Genomic DNA, 27,402 nt, shown 5'->3' with positions numbered 1-27,402 from the left:
ACAGGGATGAATGCAATTAGGGATACAGATAATAGGCAAGAGGGAGATGGAAGTTATTGGAGTAAACTGGCAAAGGATCAAGATATTGGGAGCAAATAACTAGAGAGGGAAAGCTAACAGAATGGGAAGACCCCAAGAACTTATGTGGACTTCAGGTTAAAGATTGTGGGGATATATATGTATGTCTCCCTTCTACGCAGACTGTCTCAAAAAACTCCAGCTTTACTCCATCGCTTATCGCCTACTCAGAGGTGATCTCTGCCTAACATATAAAGCTATGTCAAACCCAGAGCTGTTGGACATGCTACACCTAAAGAAATCCCAATCCCTCCGAGCTACATGCTCTAGGGACCTAAACCTTGTCACCACAATAAACAGGACATGCTGGAGGGATAGATTTCTGTCCCAGAGACTTCCCATACTCTGGAACAAACTACCTACCTATATCAAACAAAGCTCCTCATTAGCACTCTTCAAGAAAAATCTTGATGATTGGATGGGAAATAGGAAATTCACCCTGGGGGATCACCTCTGGGGCTCTGCTCAACAGGGCACAAGAAAATAATTTTCTTGGGTAGCGAAAGGGTACCTTTTTGGCTAGGCTTATATAGGCCCTAGGGCCAATAGCTTAGTACCTACCTATGAACCTATATATGTATGTCTCCCAAACATGAAACAAACTATAGAAGATTTAGGATCTTTGCTTGGATGTGTTTACATAAGTATTTTTATACCCCAAGTAGATGCCAAAGAATTTTTCCTCAGGTAGACAGCAAATGTTGGTGGTATGATGGGGAAGAAAGAGGTAACTGGGAACATATTTTCTGGGAATGTATCAGTTGGCAGACTTTAAAGATTCTTGCAGACTGCTCTGTCAAAGATGCTGGGTGATGAAACTGGTGTAACTAAGGAAATTAATTTTTTGAGCTACAATACAGAATCAGAATTGCCTAGACACAGTAAGGCCTTGCCAATCTAATTATGGTGGATGCCAAAAAATCAGTTACTAGAAAATGGAAATCAAAATCTAAACTAAGTTTACTAGAAATAGCGAATATAGTAACAGATATAAAACAACTGGAATTGGGATCTTTAGAAAAGGGTAGGAACAAGTTACATAGGAAAAATGGGAACTGGAGCAATACATAAAGAGGCAAAACAAAATTTAGAAGGCGGCAGGATTTGAATGAGCTATGTAATGTTTGACTGACAATGACTGGATAGCTTATAAGTGATGTATAATGTTTACAACTACAATTACGTCAGTGGGATTTGTAATGCATAATGTTTGCAACTGGAATTTTGTCAGCATGCTTTGTTTTCATTAATATAAATGTAAGATTGCCTATGTCATGCGATAATTTAATAAAGATGTTTCTTGTTTAAAAAAAGAAAAGTAAGGGGCTACTCTTTAGGAACTTCAATAGCAAAGTGTTTAGGAAATTGGAGTAAAGGGGCAAAACCAGGCAGACTGCAGAACAGCTCATTCACCCTCTGCATGGTTTTACACACACACACACAAATCTATAGATCTTTCTAGCTATACATGTATGGCAATTTGTGGCAATATGTCAGGCCAGGATTGGTCAAGGTACATTTTCTTAAACCTGATGCACTGACTCCCAGCTTGTCAAAACTCCAGGAGGGGCTTTAATATGGGTCCCTGCAGGGACTGCAGATCCCACATTTCCCTGCTACAGCCACTTGAGTCAAGTTTCAATAGATTACGTTGAACAAAATGGACCTTGCTGTATCACAATTCGACAATAAGGTTTACGCATGCATGCACACACACATTAGAAATTTATACATAAATGCACACAGATATGGATATAGAGATATATAAATATAATGAATATATAAACTGACATATAGACAATACACATAACTACACAATTCAAATAAATGGTTTGAAAAATAGGCTCAAATTCAACTTTTTATTTAAGTGCCTAAGATCGAAGTGGTACTATAAAGCATAAAACAAATATAAAAACAGATATCAACAGATACAATTACGAAACAGCTAGAACTCAAACAAGTTAAAAAAGGCAGGTTTTGACGGAGTGTTTATAACCATCTGGTATCCATATCGACCTATGCCACTCTAGCAGGAAATTACAAAGATATAGTACCCTCAAGTACACAGTAATGTTTCCCTGAATTATCAAGCCAAAACCTCAAGCAATCCAGTGTAGGGAGAGTACATAGTGTGAGCAGGCTGATACCAGCTGGGAAATTCTCTAAGATAAGGGGAGCCTAAATTTTGAAGGGCAAGATATACCAGGATAAGAGAACATCCGCAGCCATAAAAGTTTGTGTGGGGGGGGGGGGTGTGGAAACAGTGCAAAATCTACAGTTCCATTGTATCATTATGATATCTAGATGCCCCTGTAAGTACTCAGGCTGCAAACTTTTGTACTTTTTGTAGATGGTCCAGCAACCTCAAGCAGGTTGCATTATGGTAGTCCAACCCTTAGGAAACCAAAACATGCACATTAATAGGCAAGTCAGCCACAGATCTCCTCAGAGGAGTCTGAGACTGAGTACAGAGAAAGAGCTGACAGTCTCTCCTGATAACGAAGAATTTTGTGCCACTCATCTTTTTAGTTGTGGATGTATTCCAGGTCTGAAGCAAGTCTGTTCAGGGCTGACCTAAATTTTCTTTGATGGTGAAAGAAGAATCAGAGCTGCATGTTTTCAGCATAACAATAAAAAAAATGAAACCTCTCCTATGAATGACATTTCATACGGCAGTAGGGCCACAATGGAACCACTGGGCATCTCATCCCATCCATTCTAATCATTCCCAGTAAGCCGGTGTCTGATAGGTTCATAGTTAAGTACTGTTCTAGCTGCCCTTGGAAGCCATTTTAAGTCTAATCAATTTCCCTTTTTGTGTTCAAAGCAATCTAACCCATTTGGTTATTGACTGGTCTTAACCATCCCATGGTCGAAAATTATAAATTATCTCTAATGAGAATAACTGGGATCATACCACAGATAAATTGAGGGGACCCATGCATGGGATAAAGTATTTTAACAGCTGCCTCTGTCCATTACTAGCGCAGATCTAAGTTGTGCTTCAATATGGACAGGGATGAGCTTTGTTTTATGTGGATGTTGAGTTTGTTTCACAGCAGCGGTATCCTATGTAAGGTACAATTGTCCCTCCAAACCATTCTGCTGATGTAGCAGAAGAGGTTTAGATCCTTACCCCAACTATTTCTGATACCAATTGACTTATTGATTTGCTGTAAATCCATCAGTAATGGTTCAGAGGATATCTTATATGGAAAGCAAACGTCACATCTTACCAGTCTGCAGGATACTGAGTATATTAACAGGGCTCTGAGTTGGACCATGTAGGACTTGTTGTTTAGGCCTTGTATCCTTTAGTAAGGTATGACACATGCCAAGGGGGGAATTATATTCAATGACTTGCCTAATGATGGCTGAGTAACAGTGGCAATGACATCCCTAGATCTAGACACAATCCCTTTGTTTACAACTTGTACAACATAGAAGGTCTTTCTTACAACAGACATATGCTAGTCAAAAGTCAGGTCACTGTCCACATAAGTTCCCGAATCCCAAACAACTGAGTCAACTCTTAGTGGTGTATTGTCAATGTGGTAGTTCCATGAGGTAGACAACTTCCAAAAGGATACAATAATGCATTTTTTTGGAATTTAATTTCAGTCTATGATTTTGGCACCTGTTATTTATTTGAGATAGACCTTCCTGCAGGATGGCTACGTCATCTGGGGATTCAATAACTGCTCCCAGCTTGCAGTCATCTGCAAACTTTGGCAGCTAGAGCCCTTTGGTATTAGCTTTTACTTCTGACAAGTATATGACAAACAGGACAGTTCCCAGCATAGAACTCTGGGGGGCTCTACTAGTGAATGATCTCTTAACAAAAACATGAGAAGTTACCTCCACAAAATGTGCGCTATCTGTGAGCCAGTAAGCAATCCAGCGGGTGACACAGGGGCTTAGTCCCAGTTTATTTAGCTTTTCTGCTACACCCAAGTGTAGAACGATATCAAAAGCTTAGGCCAGGTCTAGGTATGCAGTGTGTACCATTCTGCTTCATCCATTGCATTTGTGACCCTTTTCAAAAAAAAAATCCACCAGGTTGAGTAAGCATGAACTGCCCTTGTCAAATTCAAACTGAGATGGTCCAGTATTTGAAGGTTCCCTACATCCTGATTAATTCCACGATAAGGCTTTCCATGGCTTTGCATATGAGGCTGGCCAGACTTGCGGATCTGTAACTGCCTGAGTCTGTGGAACATCCTCCCTTATGTAAGGAGAATGACTGTAGCTGTTCACTATTTGCATGGTACAACACCTGTATGGAGGCTGAGACTGAAAAGTGTAGTCACAGGTGTGGCTAAATCGTGCTTCATGCTACTTAAGATGCATCCAGAGATACTGTCAGGACCCATCAATGTAGTAGTTTTACTACTACCCTACATATATTGCCAATCTTCCTGGCCAGGATAGGCAAGATGGCATTAGACACAAGCCCGTCCTTTCACTTCCTGCCCAACTAGCACCCATACATGCTACTAACTGAATGCAGCTCACCAGGAACACAGTCAGGAATTCTCTCTTTACGTCATGGGGTTGGAATATTCACATTAAAAGTAGTTTTGAGACAGAACTTTATATACAATACAACTGGACAGCTTACAGTAAGAGCCACTAGAGAGGACCAAAAGACAACTGTCTGGGCAAATATGAAAAGAAGGTACAGCCAAGAAAGAGTTTGAGAGTCAGATGAAGACAATATGAAGGCAGGAAAAGAGAGGGAAAGGAAAGGTTTTGCACTTCCCATAACAATGGATCTCGGTGCTTTGTATCCATCTTCTTTAAACGTTAGTACTTTGCTGTGGCTCAAGTCAGCTCTGCATGAAGACTTGAGACAATCCTCCCACTCTTCTGCTCAATAATCCCTTCCATCTTTAGAACAGACTACCATGAAAAGCAAGCAAATAAAGAAACCAAAAAGCATTCCACAAGCCAGAGGCCACTATATAAACAGAGAAACAATCCACTTCTTCAGGCCTCATTTCACTCAGGCAGGAGAAAGGGCTGGGCATACTGAAGAGGATGTACACAGATCACCCAGACCTTTATGGAAAGCACACAAGTTTTTTATCTAAAATAATGCTGTCCATCCTTTAACCAATCAAGATACATTTCTTAGTTCATCCATCAGAATGGATTCATGAAAGGATCCCATCATTATGTTAGTCCCCAGAAGAAGACCTGGAGATCACAAGAATCTTACAGTATCATGTATTAGCACGGAGAAAAGCCAATGTCACAGGTGCACAAAACTCATTTAATGAAGAGATTCTAAAAAAGCCTGCAAATATAATGCTACCGCCATGGCCAAATGGGCAGTAGGTCTAGCTGGTACAGGTTTCTTATATTTTCCATAGCAAAACTATGCCTTCTTTCTGCCACCAAGACAACATTAACTTGAAAATCTTATACCGCAGCATGTTTAGTGCATAAAAAAGGAAGAGGTCTATCTGACTGACTTTAATCTACTTATATAGAAGTGTAACTACATATGACCATCAAAACAGTGCAATGGAGTATTACGAGAAAAACAGGCAAAACAACGCAAGACTTAAATTAGTCTTGGAGGCAAACGAGCAAAAATGTAAAATAAGTTAGCAAGGGGGCACTATCTTTGTGGAAAATAGGGTAATGATGTTCGCCACACAATGCCTGAATCTCAGAAATCCTTCTAGCCTAATAAAGTTTTCCATAAGAACAAGTTAAGTTCTGCCTTATAAGCTGGTTCAAAGTGAGGTAGAGTGTGTTTTTCTAACAAGTTGCTCAAATCCCAAGTAGGAATCGGACCCTTAAAGGGAGATATGAACTGAAAAGTCCTTTTAAGAAACATCTTGCAAACTGTAAGACAAGTTAAAGAATTCTCTCATACCCTCTGATGAAAATTAGATACATTAGAAAAATGAACTCTGAATTGACACAAAAATGTAAGACAGGTAAATGTGATACAGCAGAGATGGGGCAGAAAGAGATCTAATCCCTTACAAGTCCATATTATAAATCAAAGCCACTTGCTCCTGTATGCCTTGCTTGTACATCTAGGCAAGGAACATATTTAGACACCACTTGCTTGGGGGTATAACACATCTATGACTGGCAACACCAAGAGAAACCATGCAGTTATGTGAAGGAAGTGAATAGCGGAGTGAGATTTGCTAATGGGGTGAGAGGGGAGGGATCCTGAACCTTAAACATAGACATCTCAAAAGAAATGAGGCTAGAACAGAAGGAACTACTCTTGCCAGAGCCAAAACAAGGCTATCAGAATGACTCTGACCATGAGCAGTCTCTCTCTCTGGATAGGTTTGGAGACTAGAGAACAATGAGGGAAGGCATATGCAGATACTGGGGGATCAATGCTGGACTACACTGTCCTTGGAATATTTCCCTTATGCAGGTATCAGGATAAAGGCATTACTGCATTTTGTGTTTTCAGGGGATGCAAACAGGTCACAGCAAGATGCTACCAGCAATGTAAAAGTCTCCATGTTACCACTGGATATGGGACTAGTTCTGAGGCATCAGAAGCCGCCTTCCCCACGAAAGTGGGATGCAGTGTGAAAGTGATCAGAAGTTATGGCCCACTCCCAAACCATCATAGTCTCCTAGTATAATGGATAAGAATGAGTTTCACTATGTTTGTTTATGTACTATCCAACCACAACATTGTCTGTGTATAAGGTGTAATGTACAGCATCTTGGAAGGCCTACAGTGTCGCACACTGTTCTCATTTCCAACATATTAATGGGTAGATTGGCCTCTACAGATGACTGCACAAATTGTGCTGCATTCTCCTGACAGTCCAATCAATCCATAGCAGATGAATCAGTGGTGAGTGATACCAATGGAAATGGGAGACAGAAGGGAATACCCAGAGACAGTTTTGGGGTGTGAAGCCATCCATCAAGATGTAATTTACACACAATGGAAATTCAGATTTGTTTGGATAGGAGACATGACGATTAAATCCAATGACTTCTTAAGGTCAACTGCATCACTTGTGACCATGTGCATGTTGTACCAGAAAGACAGACACTGGCATAAGGCCTAGGGCTTTCAGACAAACGTAGTGGGGCAGCATCTTATGGCAGAAAAACAGGTACAGCTTCCTCCAAAGGAGGAATTCTTACCTAGCAAGCCAGAGTGCCCAGAAAACATACTATAAAAATTACTGTCTCTAACAGCTCCATCTATGAATCTGCAGTGTTTACAGTGATGCTCAAGCCTGAAATAATATTCTTTGCCATCACTAGCTTCTCTCCATAGTTGGGGCAGCTAACAGTCAGTCCCATATGGAGTGAAACAGTCTGGTTCCCTGTAACCTCTCATGCTGCCACCATGGTCATGCACTTGATTAACACCCTAGGGGCTGAGGTGAGACCAAAAGTCAAGAGAGGCTGATTAATATCCAGAAGCAAAATAACCTCAACTCCTTCACTACACTCACATGTAGGTAATTATCTCGGAGGGTAAGTAATTGAATACAACCTCCCTTGTCAAAACAAGAACTTTCTGCGCCAACACCATCCAGAATACTATTCTGGATCAGCCTTAGAATCTTTGTTTTCTTGGGTACCAAAAATAATTCTGAATTGTATCTGGAAACCTCTCTCACCTTTTTTAAACTACTTTACTAAAGTGTCACTTATAATATAGGCACATATGCACTAATAGAAAACAAACCATTTTAACATTTTTTTCATTTCCATACATTACATACTACATATGTTTTCTTTCTTTATCTTTATGGCAACTGTCATTCAAACTAACACTACATAAAATTGCTCAGTTCCTGTCTTCCCTTAAACCTCACTCCTCAACCTAAACGTTATTCTGCATGTACTGCTCCCACAAATTCCATTTATTTCTATGAAATTTGCATCTTCATTTTTCTAAAGATCCCACTTCCAGTTCTTTCATCTCTTTTACAATATTCAATACTTCAAACATAGTAGGTTTAGATTTCCATTTTCTAGTAATTACTTTTTTGGCAACCAAAAGAATTAAAATTAATAAGGTCTTAATACATCAAGGTAATTCAAAGCCTGTGTCCCAGCTCAAAAGAATAATTTCCTTAGTTACAGACATTTGTTCCCCCAATATTTCTGACACAGTAGACTGTAGGGAATTTTTAAAACTGCCAACACATTACACCCCCCCCCCAAAAAAAAAAAAAAACATGTTTCCAGTAACCGTTTTTGTCCCCATCACACCCCAACATTCCTATCTTCTTATGAAAATATTCTTTGAAGTCTGCTTGGGTTAAAAAAATACCTATGGAAATACTTCCAAACAAAAATCCTAAACCTTCTGGATTTTGATGCATACTTGGCAGCCATACACATCTTTCCCCACTGTTCCACTGAAAAATTGATTTTCCAGTCTCTCTTCCTAATCTTTTCTAACCTTGTCTGATTGATTTTTATAGTTATCATTACATATTTTATATGCCTTTCAAATTTAACAGCAGTTTTTGTTCTTCATTCGACCAAAATCTCTACCAGAGAAGGTCTTTCACTGAGGACTCCCCTATCCCTTTCTCAACCTGGTATGGAAGGCAGTCTATAAATTGCTTGTCCAAACTTTGTCTTGGCCAAATCCCATTCTACTACCTTTATATCTCTAGTTATTTACTCACAATACCTTGATTATTTTGCCAGTTTCTCCAGGAAATTCAAGCCCTCTCTTGCTTATTTTCTGTAGCCATACTTGCAATCATCCCTCTTGGAAAAATCTTTCTCCGTTCTTGTGTTGGAATAGTTCTTAGAATACGTACTACAACTTAACGAGTATAATATTCTGTATGGTTATTATTCTGTATCATTTGAAACGAGGGACCAGCTATAGCGACTCTCGAAGCACAGAGACTAAATGGCTAAAAAAAATAAATAAATAAAACAGATTTACATGTACTAAGTCCAAGATGGCCATTTCTTGAATATTCCCTTTTCTCCAAAGTATGGCGATCTCAGAGTTGCTATATTTAAGTGCAGGGATCATGGGTGGTGCAGGGATTGGCACCCTACAGAAATCAGTTTAAAGGAGAAAAATGATGTTCAAGATTCACTCTTCTGCAGTTTCGGTCTTTATTACATGCCAAGGAGCCTTATTATTCTCCTTAAGGATCTGCATCCAAAATCCAACTCTCTCTCTCTGCCCCCTGATTTCCTGCCCCCTCCTTCACCATACCTTTCCAGTTTGAATTATAACCTTCTGCTTGTGTTATGTACATGAGCCTTAACTACATAGCTGTAAAATATCCATGCAAAGCGGGCAATCCTAAACTACCTTATTCTACTTCGGGAATCAACTTACCCAACTTAACTCTTGCCCTCTTCCCCTTCCAGAAACATTTCTTCAGCTCTTTATTAATTACTGCCCACAACTTCTCTCTTTGATAAAATATATAAAACTAAAGAGACCAAAACATTTTTACTGCTTGTATCTTACGGTTCGCATCCATAAACAAGAGCTTCCAGTTTTTCAGTTTTTGTATTATAATTTGTTTAGTTATTTTAGATGCCATAACAGAAGCCCTTTTAATTAATATTCTTAAATACTTCATTCTACTGCATCCCCGTAAATATGGGTATTGCTGAACCAATTTAGTTTATGTGAACATAATTTATTGCTGCAGCTTTTGTTTTATCTTCATTAATTTTACATCCCCAAAATATCTGGAACTGTCTCACATTGTTCTACAATATCCAGATGTCCTTTTCTGGACTGATCAAATACAAAATAAATATCAACTGCAAATAAGCCATTTTTTCTTGATTACCACACCAAATATATCCTTGAAATTCTGAGCTCCTTATTTTCTTTGTCAATGTTTGTAACTATAAAGCAAATAACAAAGGGGAAAGAGACACCCCTGCCTGACTCCTTATCAAACAGGAACACTCCCACTTTAATTCCTGCTTCCAATCCTTCACACATCTTCTTAATTAACCTTGTTACATCAAGAAATGCAAATGCTTCAATTGCTCTACTCATAAAAAACAAGTTTACTACGTTGAATACTTTCTCTCCATCAAGACCCACAAACATCAGCTGTATTTTCTTACATTCTACTTCCCTCTGGATCGTCATTGTCTAATACAGCCACCACAAATTTCTTCCAAGTTGTTGCTGCTTCCTCTCCTTTTAAAACACTATTAAACAAAATCTTCTAGATCATTAGCACTTTCTTCCCTCATAGCTTCCAAATTTCCACAGGAATACCATCTGTTTCTGGAGACTTCTCAGTAGATAGATTATACATAATTTTATATCATTTCCACCTGTTTCAATTATTAGTTGTTAAACCTCATCCCCCTCTAACCTTTGCATAATTAAGTCTTCCATAAACATTTTCCATTGTCCTCATTATTGGTTTTTACATTCCTCTGCTTTATACAAATTTTCATAACATTTCAGAAATACCTCTACAGGATCTCTGGTTATTCATCTGCTCATAGGCAACCTAAGTTTAATGACAACCCTTTCCACTTTCTGTTTCCCAAATCATTGTGCTAAAAGTTGTTTTTTTGCGTGTGTTCTGGAGTTATCAAAAATAATCTGCTTAACTGCAATCTTTCTAAACTCTTGAATCCATCCATCCATGCAGCCTCTTCTTGCTCTGTGAGAGTCCCTTATTATGTAATACTTTAACTTTTGTCAGCACCTCTGATTCACATTGCTTAAACATATCTCTATTTTATTTCTACCCTATTTAAACTCCATTTTCATTTTATCCCACTCACTAACTATCCTTTCTGAAGAAATTTAGGTCTTCCCTAATAACTCCTGAATAATTTCCATTAACCAATCCTTAAATTCCTCTCTTTTTAACAGGCAGGTCAGAAAGCACCATGTCATTTTTACTTCATTACACTGCATTTTTGTTTTAGTTTTTATTGGTGCATGATCTGAAATAGGTATTGGGTGTTTGTTGAAGATTTAAATTAAATGCACAAGCTCCAGTGAAATGCAATTTCTATCAGTGCAGCCCAGTTATGGTACCTTCGGGAAAATGTAAATTCACTCCCAGTTCCTACTACTGAATACACATCTGCCATACCAAATATTTTAATAAATTTCTTTAAAAATCTACCCTCTTTTATTACACTTCCCTGCTGGGTCCCTGATACGTCTTCACTATTGAAAATCAAGCTCCAGTCCTGACCTAAAGTTATAGTCCCTGCTGAACAATGATTATTTCTCCCCAAATTTTCTAAAGCTCCATAAAATCAGTTTTTGGTGGAATATAAATACATACCAGCATAATTCTCCCTTGCCAATAGCTCCTTACAGCTACATAACCACCTTTCTGTCATTTCCCTATTACATCACTATTGGAGACACTTAATCAAACAATCAGCATTATTACTCCCCTTTTCTTTTGCCCCCTAATATTCTGAATAACCATTCTGAAATCCTTTGTCAAATTGACATGCTTATTTCTTTCCAAATCTGATTCCTGCAGCATTAGTAGTTGTATCCTGCAATTCTTGATATAATTCAGTACTGTTTGTCTATACATGTAAAGCCCTTATGTTCCAAGACAATATGGATACAGCAGCCATTACGATAAAAAGCTATTGTTCCCACATATTATATGTGATAGTTTTTTGAATATGTACTTTCAACTTTGTCTTACATGCACTCACTAATGTTTGGCAAGCTGATCTTTTATGCTGCTGTTTCTTCTCATCACTATTTCTACCTATGTCACATTTCAAGAGTTTTTAAAATTCTCAAGCAAAAATCTAAATATATTTTCAGAATACCCCTACCCTCTATTAGGTTAAAACAAACATAAAAAACTATATACATTTTTCAACAAACGAAGAGCAACTCTCTAGACAGGAACAATTACCCCAAATTGGCAGCTGCAGCTACAGGCATTATTTAATCTAAAATCAAGGCTACCCACACTAAAGAGCACGTCACAGCCTCTATTCCCACTTAAACAGATTCTAGATTACCACACCAGTTATAACATTGGATATAATTCAAGAAATGCTGCCTGTTGTTTTCATATCTCTATTTTCATTCCAGATGTGAAAAACAGCTTGCATGCTTTCAAAAAAACATTGCGTTGCCATAAGAAAAACTGCATTTACTATCTTTAAAATAAAACTAAACAATGTGCTGTTCTATTATGTTTTAAGGATGCTTGGAAGGCTATCTTTTATTAATTTCCCATAATTTCAAACTTTTTCACTGGACTGCATGCCACTGCATCTTTAATGTTTGCATTTGTCTCTGTGTAGAAGGTTCAGTGCTCTCAAGATTAATTACTTGCACATGCAGACAGCTCCACTCCATGTAAAAGTAGTTAGCAATGATAAAAAAAAAGCTAGAATCCTCCTGGCCACCTACCTTCAGATGCATCTTGTTATCCACTGAGCAGCATTTGCTAATGAAAAAAGCAAAAGTCTTTGCAGATGCAAGAAACTTAGTATTTTTCATGCCTTCAACCATTTTGTCTTATTTTGCAAGAGTGGTTAGCAGAAAAGAAATATTTTTAGCTTAAGCCAAATACATTAAACTAGACTCTTGTAAAACAAGAAAGTTATCTTAAGTCCACATTATCAATACACTTTTACATGTCACCCCACCTCAACAACCCAAGATCCCAACATTACATTAAGTTAAATTTGCTTCTCTACACCGTTTCTTATGTTATTATAATGCAAATTTTATACTTATTACAACCAATAAAAAAGTATTTGTTTACTTTACTAGTTTTAACATACACAGTAGTCAATGAAAACACTCCCTCCACATTTACAATATACCATGCAGCTTATAGGTTCATAGGAGGTTACTAGGCTAATGGCCCTAGGACCTTCACAAGCCTAACCATGTAACAGTGTACAATAACGACCATAGTTAGATGGTCATTGTCAGCATAGCAATTCTATGACCAGCACTGACTGCCTCTGTCCATGAGGGACAGAGGTGCCACCCCTGGCTTGAATTTATGGTTTTACAGGTGCCATCCCTGCAGTGCATTAATGGTTACCCAGTTGTCAAGGCTGCACTTACATAAAGTCGCTGAGGAGCTCCGCTTTACATGAAGTAGAAGCTTATTCCAGAGGAGTGGCAATCTCTGGGAGACAGATCCGTCTCTCCCCCACATGTTCTGTTAATGACACAGGCTAGGATGAGATCCCTGGAGCTTGTGACTTGTCCCATTTGACTGGCAATGTGCATTTCCATTAGTGCAATATTATCATGAAATGTTTTATATAAATACTAATAAGATCAAAAATTGTTTTATTTACAGTTACTTTTTTCCCCTTTAGTGTTCTTCTAAACATTAATGTCAAAGTGTGACATATGCTTTACAGTCAACCAACAAGTTCAGCAGTCAACAAAATTCCAGTCTTTCTCAGCTACTTTTTCTTGCAAAGCCATATTTCACAAATGTGATTGATGCTTTACAGTCTCCCATTTATTCACTAAATGTTCTTCCTGATCACCTCCCAACACCAGACTCTGGTTCAAGTCTAAGGCACACCTGATTCTTCTGGTCAACTCCTTTTTTTTTTTGTTTTTTTGTCTCTCAAGCAATTTCCTTTAGGACAATGGAAATGGTTTCACTGGCAAAATCTCTAAGAGCTTTGTCAGAAGAATGAGAAGCAGTTATCTTCTGCTTGTTGGATAAACCTTTTCCCCTCTTAGCTTGTTCTGCATCCAAAAACACCTTTGTTCCTCCAGGAAAAAATATTCTGAAGACAGCTAGATATAGCAGTTTGAATCCCACATCTGTCTCTCAACATTCCCTGACTGCTGGGATACATTTGTTTTTTTCTGCCTGGAGTACAGTGAATAATCATTTCCACAAACACCCTCATTTTTAATACTTTTCCTTCCTGCCACAGTCTTCTCACAGTCAACTCATTCTGCTGGTATGACTGCAACTTTACTAATCTGTGTCTCGTCTACTTTCTCATAGCCAGGTCTGCGCCATACACTCTATGTGCCTTTTCAGTTAAACTCTGCTGTAGAACACAAGTCCAGTTGCTTATTGGTGCTTTCATAAAATTAATATAGTCTGTTCCTCACAGGTTTTCTGGTACAGCAGAAAATCTCAGGTTTTCTCTGTGACCTCATCTTCTAGCTATAGTATTTTCTGCAATACCTTTTCTTGAGAATCTTCATATTTATTTAGCCTGCCTTTTCTTCATTCCAACATCTGATTTGCAGTTTTATCAGTTCATCTGAACAGCTAGTTAAAGCTTCTTCTATTTTTTTCCAGCATTTTGTTATTTGAGTTGATACATTTCTTCAATATTTAATTTATTCTAATCACCTCTAAGTACAATTGATTTATTTTTTCTCTAAATTACTGGAAGCCATCTTTTATACTAAATCTAAAGATTGAACTGCTTTTTGCTGATTAGCTCCAGGAGTTTTCCCAGCCAGTGTTTTCTCTTCACCCCCCCCCCTTTTTTTTTGTTCATTTTTCTTTCAGGTTTTCCAAATTTCTTCTTTGCTGCCATTCAGGTAGTGCACTTACTAGCCAATAACTGAATTTTACCCAACCTGACAATTTTATTGGATTTTTTCCTCAGTTTCTGTTTTCACACGGGTGGTGCTGAAAATTGGCTCTTGATCAGTGTTGAGCTATCGTGAAAGTCTGAAACTTATCTCATCAAACCTCCTGGGTTGTTCACTTTTGCTAGGAGGTTTTTTACTTCTTTCTTTGGCACATGGTTTTGACAGGCTGCGACTTTAGCAAAAGAGAGAGGCAGTAGACAGAGTTGGGAAACAAAACTAATTTTGTAGTCTCTGAAAACAATGCCAGTTAGCTTTCATCAGTGGTGTATGGAGATAAAGTGTTAACTATGGTTCAGGCGACTTGTGTTTAATTAACAGCTCAGGCAATTGATATCACAGGCTGACAGGCTGGCTGGACATGCCCACCCAGCTTGCACTGCTGTTCTTGCTTCTGCTGGAGGTGTAGACTTGGGATGTGGGAAGCCAGTGCAGAGAGAACATAGATGCAACCATCCAAGCAACAGACCTTGCAGCTGCACATGGAAGAGCACATATGAATGGATTAAATGGCTGAGGCAGTCCTTGCAGTGACAAATTCTCACATCACTACCAGACAGGAGTTAGTCCATTCATAAAATCACTCTCAGGGCTAGGGTTCCACAAAGAGAACATAAGAAACCCCTAATCCTGATACCTGCCTATATAAAAGCCCATCCAGGATGGCACTTGACTGGATGTGAGACTCCCCACTACTGGGCAATGAATAAGTGTCCAGTACTGGAAAACTTGCAGGTCAGCAGGCAAAGGGAATAAAGGTACGCAATTAAAAAATAAGAAATGTCCCTTTATTCATTTGCCCTGTCCTGTGAGATAGACATTCATGCTGACATATGAATGGGCAAATGACACTCATTTACTTTAAGGCAAGGGCAATCTGTTAAGTGCTCAGGACAGCTGTATTTTTTTTTTGTGGCCCTTGGGAGATGAACCATGCCAAAAATATTGTCCTGAGAAGGGGGTCACAACAGACTTTTTTTTTTTTGGACAGATCATTGTTACAACTATTATTGCTGTTGATACTGGTCCTGCTGAACCACAACTGCCTAGGACCTTTCTGATTCTCAGTAAATGTTTGCTGTGATGTTTGGAAATGGAGTCCATCAGTTGATAAAGTTCTACCACCTTTTTCACTCTTCATAAGTTTCTGCCTCACCTGTGAGCCAAATTCTCTGTCACCTTTAAATGGAACATTTTGGAAAGATGCCTGTAAGTTCCTGACAAAAATCAGTGAGGCAGAACCAGGCATTACAGTGAACAATGATGACCGCTCCTGCTGTCCTTTTTCAGCTATCATGGCAATTGGGCTATACCCATTGTATATTTACTTATAAAAGAAATTGCTGCAGCATGAGAAATCCGTTTACTCTTCTTGTTCATCATTCTTCAGGAACTTGTTCAGTGTTTTGTTTAACTCTTTTGCGAGCTCCTAATGGAAATAAAGCATGCGGTTTTAAGTATCTAAGCACCCTTATAGAAAAAGTGAAAGACATGTAGGCCCTTCCCAAAAATGGTACAAGAGTTGAACTCCTTACTAGCCAAGTGTACCACTGGACTCTGGGATATGTGCACAATCCTGACCTGAGGCCCAGCTCTGCAAATATGGAGTCAACAACAGGTGTACTCAACAAAGATTCCTAAGCCTTAGGCAAATGGAGGATCTCGCCCTTCCTACTAGGTACAGGGGTTACCACATCAAAGCCTTTACAATCCCACTGGACAAACATAATCACTGTCTCATCAACCAGATGCACCACACAGGAGGATGAGGAAGATGCCTGGAAAGCCTTCTACAGGATCTTAACACACAAAAGTATCTCTTCAGGGCCACCCCCCACTAACTCATAAGCTCTAAGCCCTCCATAAATCTGGGGTCATAAGGATGAGATGGGAATCAGTTTCATCCCAATCCTTAGTATGCAGAGCTGGAGAAACAAGATGGATCAATATGTATCCTCGTAGAAGTATGCTTACCTTCTCTTCTAGGTGGGGGAGACAATGAGGAGGCACACAATGAAGAGGAAGACAAAAGAGAACAAGATCTGTGTAGAAGACCCATACATTGGTCATCTGAACCTCTGCCCACATGAAAAGGAAGAGAGGCCTCAAAAACAGACTTAGACAAGACTGGGTAGAAGGCAAGGTCCAAATCCATCTGTACCCGAGGATGTAGCAGGGGTGGGATGGTGACCTTTGACATCTTATGTACCCCATGAACATTAACATTGAGACTGCCCCACTAGTAAATAATAATCCCTCACTGAAGACAGAGGCCCCCTTCTTGATGAACACGTGGATGTGTGAAATGACCCCAAGACCATCAGTACAGACTCCAAGCCTCAGGTCTGAGCCACCAGAATTGGCATCAATAGTAATGGAGTCAATAGTGTAGTCAGCACCAAAGTGTGGACCTAAGATGTTGACAGCTGTTGACACTAGGGTTGCAGTCAGTGTTAACAATGGATTCTGTCAGGAAATGTCAGTCCTTGATTCAAATGCCATTAAGACAGAGGCTGAAAATGAGGCTGTAAGAAGAGTCTCTACCTTCCAATAAGACAGATGGGAAAAGGGCAAGATTATCTTAATCTGTTCCTAAATTAAAACCTTCATCATCTTGTCGTAGTCGAAATACATAGACACATATATGGCTTCTGTGTGAGATAAGTATTCAATAGACAAATAAGACTTGGAAGAAGTCAGTCTGAATGAAGTAATTTTGCCAGTAATATTTCTGATAAGAATGAATGGCTATCCTGTCTCAGAAGATAAATGCCCAAGTCAGTTTGGAAGCTAGGAGGGAAGAAGTGATAAAATATGGAAGGTTTTGCTTAACAGTATTTTAAAAGGAGAAGAAGCATCAACATTCTGAAAGAAAGCTGTAGTGGCTGTAAAACCTAAAGATGGTAAGAACCCATCAGATACAATTTCATATAGACCCATTTAGATTCCAAACCATGAGTGTTTATGTCTATAATGGCTAAATGAATGTGAAATGTGATGCCAAAATTAATGGATATGGATCACTGTAGTTTTGTGGAGGGGAAGCAAACATTTGAGAATATTAACAGGACAACGATGACTCATACAGAAGCAGAATTTAAGAAAATACCACTGTTGCTGGTGGGTCTTGATACAGAAAAAGCAATCAACAGAGTAAGCTGTGATTTTTATGAGTAAGGCAATGAAAGCATTTGCATTCCCTGATGCAACAATGAGGTGGACACGTGAGGGGACTGGAGACAAAAATTAAAGTGAGTGTGTTCCCTTCTGATGCATTATGTCAGAAAAGAGGAACTAGGGAGGGGTGTCCTCTTTCCCCTTTGTTATTTACTTAAATATATTTAAAGCCACTGGCAAATAAATTAAGGGACTCAGAAATTCATAGTATAACTGGTATTGTAATCAAGGAAAATTGGTTTTATTTGCAGATGATATTTTGCACCTGATAAAATCAGAAAAGGACATCTCAGTGTTCTGGAATATTTTGAAACAGTTTCTTCTCCTGAAGAAAAACAAAGGCTACTGGACCAAGAAATCTTATTAGATCATCTGACCCACTACAACAGCAACTTCGGTGTTCTACATCAGTGGTCTGCCTCTTACCTCGCTAGACATACTCAGCAGGAGGTTTCAGGTGTTAACTTCTTTCCCTATCATCTGACATGTGAGGTGCAGCAGGGTTCTGTCTTTGGTCTGTTATTGTTTATCATGTACATGCTCCTGCTTGGAGACATTATTCAAAGTAAAGGTCTAAATTTACACTCATATGCTTAGTTCTGTAGTGTAGAGGAATGAAGCCCTGACTGTTAGCCAGGCAATGCCTCAGACACTGTAGGAGCCAGGCAAGGAGGGTGGGGACTAAGGAGTTGTGGCCCATTCGATTTTCCCAAGGAACTGTATGGTAGTGGAATCTACCTGGTGGGGCTGGCTAGCCCACTGCTCATGCTCCACGTGGAGGGCAGGGCTGTTTGGACAGAACATACTTTGTGGAAGTGAGGCAACATTCTCTGTGGACAGTACATTATACGCCCCTCCCCAACATCTCACTAGATGCACATGAGGTTAAGGTGGGAAGAAAACTGAAAAAAATTTGAACCGTTGCTAATGGTTACACAGATGATGACCCTTCTAGTTGTCTCTCCCTAGTAAAGGGAATAAAAGGGCTTATTGACCAAGATAGCAGGCCAGCAATAGGGGAAAAAAAGGAGAAAAAAAATCGCACCCCTATGCTGATGACACATAGCTATACCACTCCTTCCTTTAACACTCTACAGTGGCTCTAAATAAACCTGTCGCGGACTTGGACTGTATCTACAACTGACAAGACTGTCTCAAGTTCATTGCCAGCAAAACAACTGTTACGACCATTTATGCTATTGTGCATAACTCTTTGGCCCCATAACTGTCCTTCGTTAGGCTGGAGTTTGTTTCTAAGATGTGCAGTCATGGTGTGGTGTTTGATAAAAAGCTTACTTTAAAAGGACCAGATCTCAGCCATCATCAAATTATCTTGCTACCACATGAACATATAAATGAATAAACATCTTATTTCCCCTGCGGATTTATTCACAGTCGTGCATGTTTTTGGTCTCTTCAAGCTTTGACTACTGTAATGCCCTGGCACAGTGTGTGGTTTCGAAAATACAACCCCCCTCATCAGAGGCAAGAAGGCTAAGCCTCACTACTCCTCCATTCCCCAGGCCAGCTCCAAGAGGTGCCCGAAGTTCTAAATAAACTTGGTTTTCTTTAGTTATAGTCAAGCTTTATCCCTCTATGTGAATGAAGCTGGCTACCCTCATACCAAGTTCACACAACTTCTGTACAAATGGCACCTCTTGCTTCAGAATTTTGTGCACTGTATACTTTGTGACAACAGTTACTGAAGATCAAATGTCCAACTAACAGAAAATGCAGGTAACCCTTAATAATGAACATGTGACTGCATATAACCATGTATCCTTCCAATAAATGTAGTTCTGCTGACAAAAAAAGTCAGTAAAGGGCTTTTGGTGTTTCAGCCTCATTCACAAATTACAACCTGGCTTAAACAAAGTCTTACACATTGTGCTGCTGAGTATAAATGCTGCCATAATATGCAATTTTAACAGTATATATAGTCACAGGCTACTACAGCAATACCTCTTTTTCTAGTTAAGAAAACAGATGCAAAACATCTTGGATATTGTGCTAGAATAAATCTGCTAGACATAAAATGCAGTGCAGTCCTACTTCCCCTCCTAAACTTCAAACACAGAGGGATACACCCACATACACAAATAATTCTGTCAAAACAATTCTGTTTTTCTTGTAAGCTTACCAATGGTCCACAGCAAACTAGCTTCAACAGGGCTTGATGTTTCATCAATGTCATTGCCATACAGACATAATCCTGCTTCCAGACGAAGACTGTCTCTGGACCCGAGACCAGCCAATTTTACTTCACTGTCCTTTAATAAAGATTCAGCAATATGGACGGCATGTTTAACAGGTATAGATATCTAAGAAAAGTTTTAAAATGCATACCATTAACACCTCATGAGAAAAAAATTTTAAAATCATAATATGGTGCAGTTCTGCCTACAATCCAACTATTTTTCTATACTTTTCTACCTATTATTTTACTCTGTAAAGCTACATTAATATACTTTACTCCTTTAACGTTACCTGTTCTGACTGTTACCACTAATTTAAGTCAATAACCTCCAATTTGAAATCACAATCTCCTGCCATGCACCTTATACACACAGCAGGAGATTGGGTAAAACTGCAGCAAGTTTAATACCTATTTAACAACAGAGATCCGGTGTACACAGAGCCAGCTCGAGGTCATTGGGCCCCAGGCAGGGTAATGGAACCCTGCTGCCATTCCAGTGTCTCATTATTTGACTATTTTTTCCCCAGTTACCTTACACACTGTTCAAACCTGTCAATGTACATACTATTTTCTTCTTCACCGCTACAATAATTACAGAGATTTGGATTTAATTTAAAACTTTTATTTCAAATTTTATAGCAAAAACACTAATAGCCATTTGCTAAACAAAGCAATACAGCCTCACAATGAAAACAGACTTAGCACGAACAACAGTAAACTTCTCTACCCTTGAAACTGCATTGAAACCCACATTCATAGAAAATGAATCTGGCCAGTGGTGGATTAAGTTTATCTTTGGGCTGTTTTCAAACCACGAGCCACCTGCACAATTTTTTAGGACCATGCATACATGCATGTGTTCTTTGATTCACCTTCCTGATTGTATTAAATTATATTCCTTGTATAATACAGCACAACTTGTTACAGTGTGTTTTAAATTTGTTTTGAATATTTTCCAGTAAGCCATGAAACAAAATGTAGGAACCAATAATGACAAAAATATCCATTTCAGAACATTTCAACCATAAAAGGCCATTCAAACTTCTGTCATTATAATCCACAATATCAAACAATATGCACAATCTTTGCAAAAGTAAAAGTAATTTGAATAATTCCATATTAATGAGAACTATAACTAATGAAGAGGATGCTGGTGGCAAACAACTTTGGATTTTGTTTCACCTACAAATTCAGTGCCTGCTCCTTATGAAGAAAAAACTGGTTATGTTATTGGTGTGCTAGTAAAACTGCAATAGGGAATGGCCGGCAAACCAACAACAGGTTAATCGTTACTAGGCATCTCATCCAAAGGAGGACCCACTCAGGAGTGCAGCACCCCCATCCTCCATTATGCTGCACAGTAGTGTCAGCAATCAATCTACATGTTGTGGAAAGAGAACCCACAACCTTCTGCATCAAAAGCAAGTGTGCTACTTGTTGCACCACTAACACAGCTCAGCTTTGAAACTCTCTGCATGACACTCAATTAGAGGAGAGCTGGCAGTTTGTGTGGAGGTTTAAGGCATTTGCCTGTTCTAGGTTAAGATTCAGGGTTTGACTCTGAGCTGACTCACTTAACTAGGCAGTGCCCCTAACTGAGGCATTGCACTTACACACACACACACACACACACACACACACACACACACACACACACACACACACTGCATAGCTTGTTTGCTCTGTATCCCTAGTTTCTTGTGTGGGTTTAGATGACATTCCAGGCCTTACGAAAGTCACAAGGGTAAGGAAGTTCTCCCACAGGGTCCTAATACTTGCTGTGTTTAGAAAAGGATCCCACTGTTTCTTTTCTTTAACAATTTTTTTTATTTACACCACAAATACTGGTCAGGTGAATAAAAAATAAATTTATTTGAACAGAACTTGCAAAATCTCTAGCACCTCGGCTATGCTTTGCCTTTACAGAGTACACATTTTTCTATAACATCTCCCCCTTGTACACATCATCTCATTACCAATCAATAAAATAATTATTCAATTATCTATGTATAATTAAAAAAATACATTATAGCAAACACTTCCAATTACATTCTTGATTCAAACCTCTTGGGAAAAGAGTGTCAAACTTTAAAATCAATATTGTTTCCTTTTTTTTAATATATTTTTAACATCTGTTGGTGTCACCATTTTTTTTTCATAAACTTGATCTAACATGGTGGCTTGTAACCCCTCTGGCCTCCCCCCATGACATTCATTGAAATGTATTGTCACTGGACTTGATATTTTATTCTTCCCTATATCTCTTACATGTTCCTTTAACCTTGTAGAAAAGCTCCTTTTGCTTTCACCCACATAATACTTCCCACAGGGGCATTTTGATCCATACACTATACCCTCACTATCACAATTATAGAAACCTTTTATCTGAAATTTCTTTTTTTCCATTTATACTCATACAATTCCCTACCACATCCGCACACCTCACATTTTCCACATGGGACTGTGCCATTTAAAACAATCTTTTTACTTTTTCCTAGTGAGGGTATAGTGTATGGATTGAAATGTTATAGAAAAAAGTGTACTCTGTAAAGGCTAAGCATAGCCGAGGTGCTAGAGATTTTGAGATTTTGCAAGTTCTGTTTAAATAAATTTATTTTTTATTCATTTGGCCAGTATTTGTGGTGTAAATAACATCACCAGACCTGTGGTGTGGGTCTAAATTTTTTTATTTTATTTTTATAGTGAAGCTGGGTACCCCCTAACAAGGGCACTAGGCAGCTGCCTAGATCGCCTAGTGCTGGATCTGCTTTTGAGTGCACAGTGTTTTTCAAAAAGAACGGACAAAAATGTCATCTCACTGAGCATATCAGAAGAAAGCCTCAATAAATATAATCTCACTTATGTGAAGTCTGGTAAACTTTATTATTAATCAATTAATTTTCTAGCTGGATGGATGATTTGACAGTTTGTTGTATCATGCAAATGATAACATTTAATATTCCTTTTAACAAAACCTAACAGCAATTTATAAATTACAAAAACCCTGAAAAGAAATTTTTCCTACCTGTAAATATTGTCAACAGTTTAGAATATCTACAGACTTTTAAATATGAGGTGGCCACCCTTGGTAGAGGCATCGATAGTGACACAGCTGAATTTAGCAGGACACTTGCTACCTCACACAGTGGTCTGCATTTTCTTTAAGAGGCACTGATTCAGGGCTGCAGCTGACATACTGCTGCTCATATTATTAATCTGTTTTACAATGCCTCCTTAGTACTGAATCATGTCGGTTTGGCTATTAATAGCTGAAATTCCTAGACTAGCTGAAGCGTAAACTTTCTTGCCACATGTATAAAAAAAAAAAAAAAAAAAAAAGTTGTTGCCATTTAGCAATGCATTACTTGGTGCCAAATTTGAGCCTATAGCTGTATTTAGGGAAATAAATGAAAGATCAACCACAGGATTCCTGTAAATTCCACCTCTAATCAAAGTGGTCAGGCTTTCTGGGCACCAATCACTAAGAATCAGGCTCTAATAAAGCGCTCAAAGATTTCTGGAATACATGTATTAATAGAAGAACAGCAGCTGGCTTGACTTCTTCAACATTCAGTAAATCCAGTTAACATTTATGAAGTCAGAATTGTACTTCATTTAATATAGTAACCATTAAATGGGGAAGGAGTCTTTCCAAAGGACACATCCTGGAGAGTGCTTAAGATGCATTCATATCAATCTTATAGGTTCATAGGTTGGTACTAGTCTATCAGCCCTAGAGCCTATACAAGCCTAGCCATAACAATTCTCTGGCTATTTCTTCCCACACTATTTACTTCCCTGGACCCCTGTCTAGCAGGGTGACTGACGTGATTCCCCGGAGTGAAAAGGCATTTTCGGTGAATGCAAATAAATGCAGTTCACTGACACCACCTTCAGCGAACACAAAGAATTTCATGTTGCGGACACCCCCCACTCCCAAGAAATACATATACCAAGTTCAAGGTCACACAACAGTGGTGGAAAGCAATCTTCACTGTTGACAAAAGTGGTTTCAGCAAAATGTTTTTGTTTTAATTGTGTTCGCTGAGACTACCTTCGATGAGACAACATACTCCAACTTAAGATAATGACTCATCATCTTTATTACTGTCATAACCAATGGAAAAACACATCTGCTCCGAGTAGCCCAAGTCTTTCCCTTCCCAATGTCTGAGTGAGATGATGGTTATTTCCTTATGTTTGTTGTTGGTGGTGGTCATTCCATGTCTGAGTGAGATGAAGGTTATTTTCCTTATGTTTGTTTGTTGGTGGTGGTGGTGGTGTTGGTCATCCCATATGCACAAGGTTGACCAGGCAGTGAAGGGAGCATTTTAATTCCCTATCATGCTCCCACGTACTCTTTGGCAAAATGCCTATAATCAAATACAATAGGGATCAATGCAGGCATTGCCAAAATGGCTGCTCCACGTGGGAAATATACCAGATGCAGTCTTGATGGTTCAACTAGTATAGGTTTTCTCTGTAAAAAGGTAAAATTCATTTCTTCTACAGGGCCAGCAGGTTCACGTTAAAATAAATAAATAAATAAAATAAAGACTATCAGAATATTCAGAAAAAAAAGAGGTTCTGGATGAACTAGAAAAACAGTGGTCATCTGCAAGCATCTGGGAACCAGCATCCAGTTAATTCTACAGATGTGTGATACAACTGTGATGCCTGTATCCCTCTGTCACCCTTAAAACAGCATTGGCAGTTAGGGATACAACAGCATGAGATGTTAGAGCTAGAGGTTAACAAATCTGCACCCCATGCCGAAGCAAACACCCTCAGGCCATTACAAGCCTGATGGGGTCACAAATTCCTCATGCTCTGCTTCCAGAAAGTACAGTTGTGTACACTTACCATAAATGTAGATGTTCGATTGCATTCTCTGTTGCAGTCATCACACTTGGGTTATCTGCCTACAGGTAGCCCTCAGTTGGCCCGAATACCAGAGTCTTCGGATTTCTGCATTGGATGCTGTCGCCTCTTCCATGACGTCAGGTCGTCAGGGGTATAAAACATTCAGCTGACGCCATTACATCAGTTTTTCTTGCCCCGAATGTCAGCAGCCCCCAATATAGGAAGCTATTAAATGGTGTGGAACACCTCCAGTAAAAACTAAATATCCCTGCCATAAAATATGGCCATATAGAGGATAAGTAGAAAGGATAGAGAAAGCCAGGGGGCTTGAGGGAGGAAAACCAGGACTGCAACAGTGAATACACTTGAACATCGACATTTATGGTAAGTGTACACAACTGTATTATGTTCTTCGTGCTTCACTGTTGCAGTCATCACACTTGGGTTGATTCCCAATGCTGAGGAAGGGTGGAGGCAGTCAAGAAGTGTTAGGGCTGGCTAGAAGGCCTTGTAAGACTGTTGCAGCAAATCCAGCTCTGGATTTAGAAAAAAATAGGTAGGTGGTAATGCTTGGTGAAGGTGTGTACAGAGCTCATTGTTGCAGCTTCCAGGATGTCCCTGGTAGGGACTCCCCTGAGAAATGCTGTAGAGGTTGAGGTAGCCCTAGTGGAATGAGTTCTGATCCTCTGTGGGGTAGATTTTCCATGGTGCTTGTAGCAGAAATGGATGCAGTGTGCTATCCATTTGGAAATGGTTTGCTTTGAAATGGCCTTGCGTTCTGCCCCTATAGCAAAGCTGACTAGCAGCTGGTCAGATTTTCTGTAAGCTTTAATCCCGTCAAGGTAAAACCTGAGCTGTCTGTGCACGTCCAAGGAGTGCAGGATCCTTTCCCCTTTATTCCGAGGATTAGGGAAAAAGGTTGGCAAATGGATGGATTGGTTTAAAGTCACACTTGGGCATAAATGATGGGATAGTCCTAAGGGAAACCCTGTCAGCATGGAAAATAATGAAGGGCTCCACAGCCATTAGCGCTTGCAACTCAGACACTCTTCTTGATGAAGTGATGTCTAGAAATAAGGCTGTTTTCCAAGAGAGGAATTTTAACTCTGCTGAAGCAGCAGGTTCAAAAGGGGGAAGTGTGAGCTTCTCCTGTACAAAGTTAAGGTCCCAGGCCGGGGTGGGAGCTCTTCTAGGGGGCCTTAAATTGTTATCTCCTCTCAGGAACTGTTTGACGAGAGGGTGAGAAAAGAGAGGTGGCTCAGTATTATAATGAGCTGGGATGGCAGAGGCATGAATCTTAAATGGATGAGAAGGATAGGCCTCTGTGAAGCAGCTCTGCTAGGCAATCAAGGATTAGAGGTAAGGTGGGCACAGTTGTGTCCTTTCCTTGAGACTGACTCTAAGAACAATATCTTTTCCAGTTTTCAGCATAGGATTTCCTAGTGCTAGGCCTTTTGGCTTCAAGGATGACGTCCAGCACCTGTTTGCTGAGGGTTGCTGGTGGCGTATTCAGGGGATAAGCTAGGCTGCAAGGTTTAGTGTTTGCAGCTATGGATGCAAAATCTGTCCTTCCTGCTAAGACAGCAGGGAAGGGGTCTGATGTAGGTGCTAGGCTGGCACTGTTGTCAGACTGCATAGGAGTGTGTACCAGTGCTGGCGCGGCCAGTCTAGGCAATAAGGATTGTCCTTGGCCTGTCCTGTTTGATCTTGAGTAGTACTTTTGAGAGGAGGGGCAGAGGACGAAAGGCATAAATTGAGAGGTTTTCTCATGTAAAGGATAGGGCATCCACCTTCCAGTCTCTGCTGTGAGGATTTCTGGTGCAAAATGTGCTCAACTGGTGGTTTTGGGGGAGGCAAAGAGGCCCCCCACCTCTGGGTTAGAAGTCTGAATGAGTTGGGTTCCAGTTTCCACTCATACGGATCCAGAAGATTTCTGCTTAAGTCGTCTGCCAGTGAATTTTGTTTGCCTGGCAGGAATTGAGCTTGCAGGTGCACTTGGTTGCTCAAGGCCATGTTCCACAAGGCCATGGCTAACCTGCAGAGTTGGTAGGAATGAGTTCCCCCTGCCTGTTTATGTACCGCATAACTGTGGTGTTGTCTGTCTTTTATCACGAGCTGTCCTGGAAGGATAAGGTATTTGAAGGCTGTCCCAGCATTCTGTACAGCTAACATCTCTTTTTGATTGATATGCAAGGGAATTTATCCTGGGCTCCATTTGCCTTGAATCCATTTGCCTGCCATGTGAGCTCCCCATGCATAGTCTGATGCATCTGTTGTCAGGATTTGGGCGGCGAGGGGTTGAGTGAAAGGAAGTCCCTTGTTGTGGTTGCATGCCTCTGTCCACCAAAGGAACTCTGCCCTTAGACAAGGTATGATACGAATCACTCTTTCCAAGTCCTGAGAATGTTGACACCAGAGACATTTTAAGTACCACTTGAAGTTTCCTCATATGCATCCTTGCATATGGAATTAGTAGAATGCATGAGGCCATGAACCCTAGGGCTTGTATTTTCCTTGCAGA

At 39.6% G+C, this 27,402-nt stretch overlaps 1 protein-coding gene across 1 annotated transcript in view; it reads right to left on the bottom strand.

Moving 5' to 3' along the window:
• AMT (aminomethyltransferase) overlaps positions 1–27,402 on the bottom strand; it is a 525,939-nt gene that overhangs the window by 113,721 nt on the left and 384,816 nt on the right. Inside the window, exon 7 of the mRNA XM_044085737.1 lies at positions 19,962–20,142. Within this exon, the coding sequence (XP_043941672.1) occupies positions 19,962–20,142 (181 nt within the window). The remainder of the gene's footprint in view (positions 1–19,961; positions 20,143–27,402) is intronic.

The sequence above is a fragment of the Protopterus annectens genome, chromosome 10.part0, assembly GCF_019279795.1.
Source record: "Protopterus annectens isolate FY-2018-M chromosome 10.part0, PAN1.0, whole genome shotgun sequence".
NCBI classification, from domain to species: Eukaryota; Metazoa; Chordata; order Ceratodontiformes; family Protopteridae; genus Protopterus; species Protopterus annectens.
This window is presented reverse-complemented; position numbering and strand designations above follow the sequence as displayed.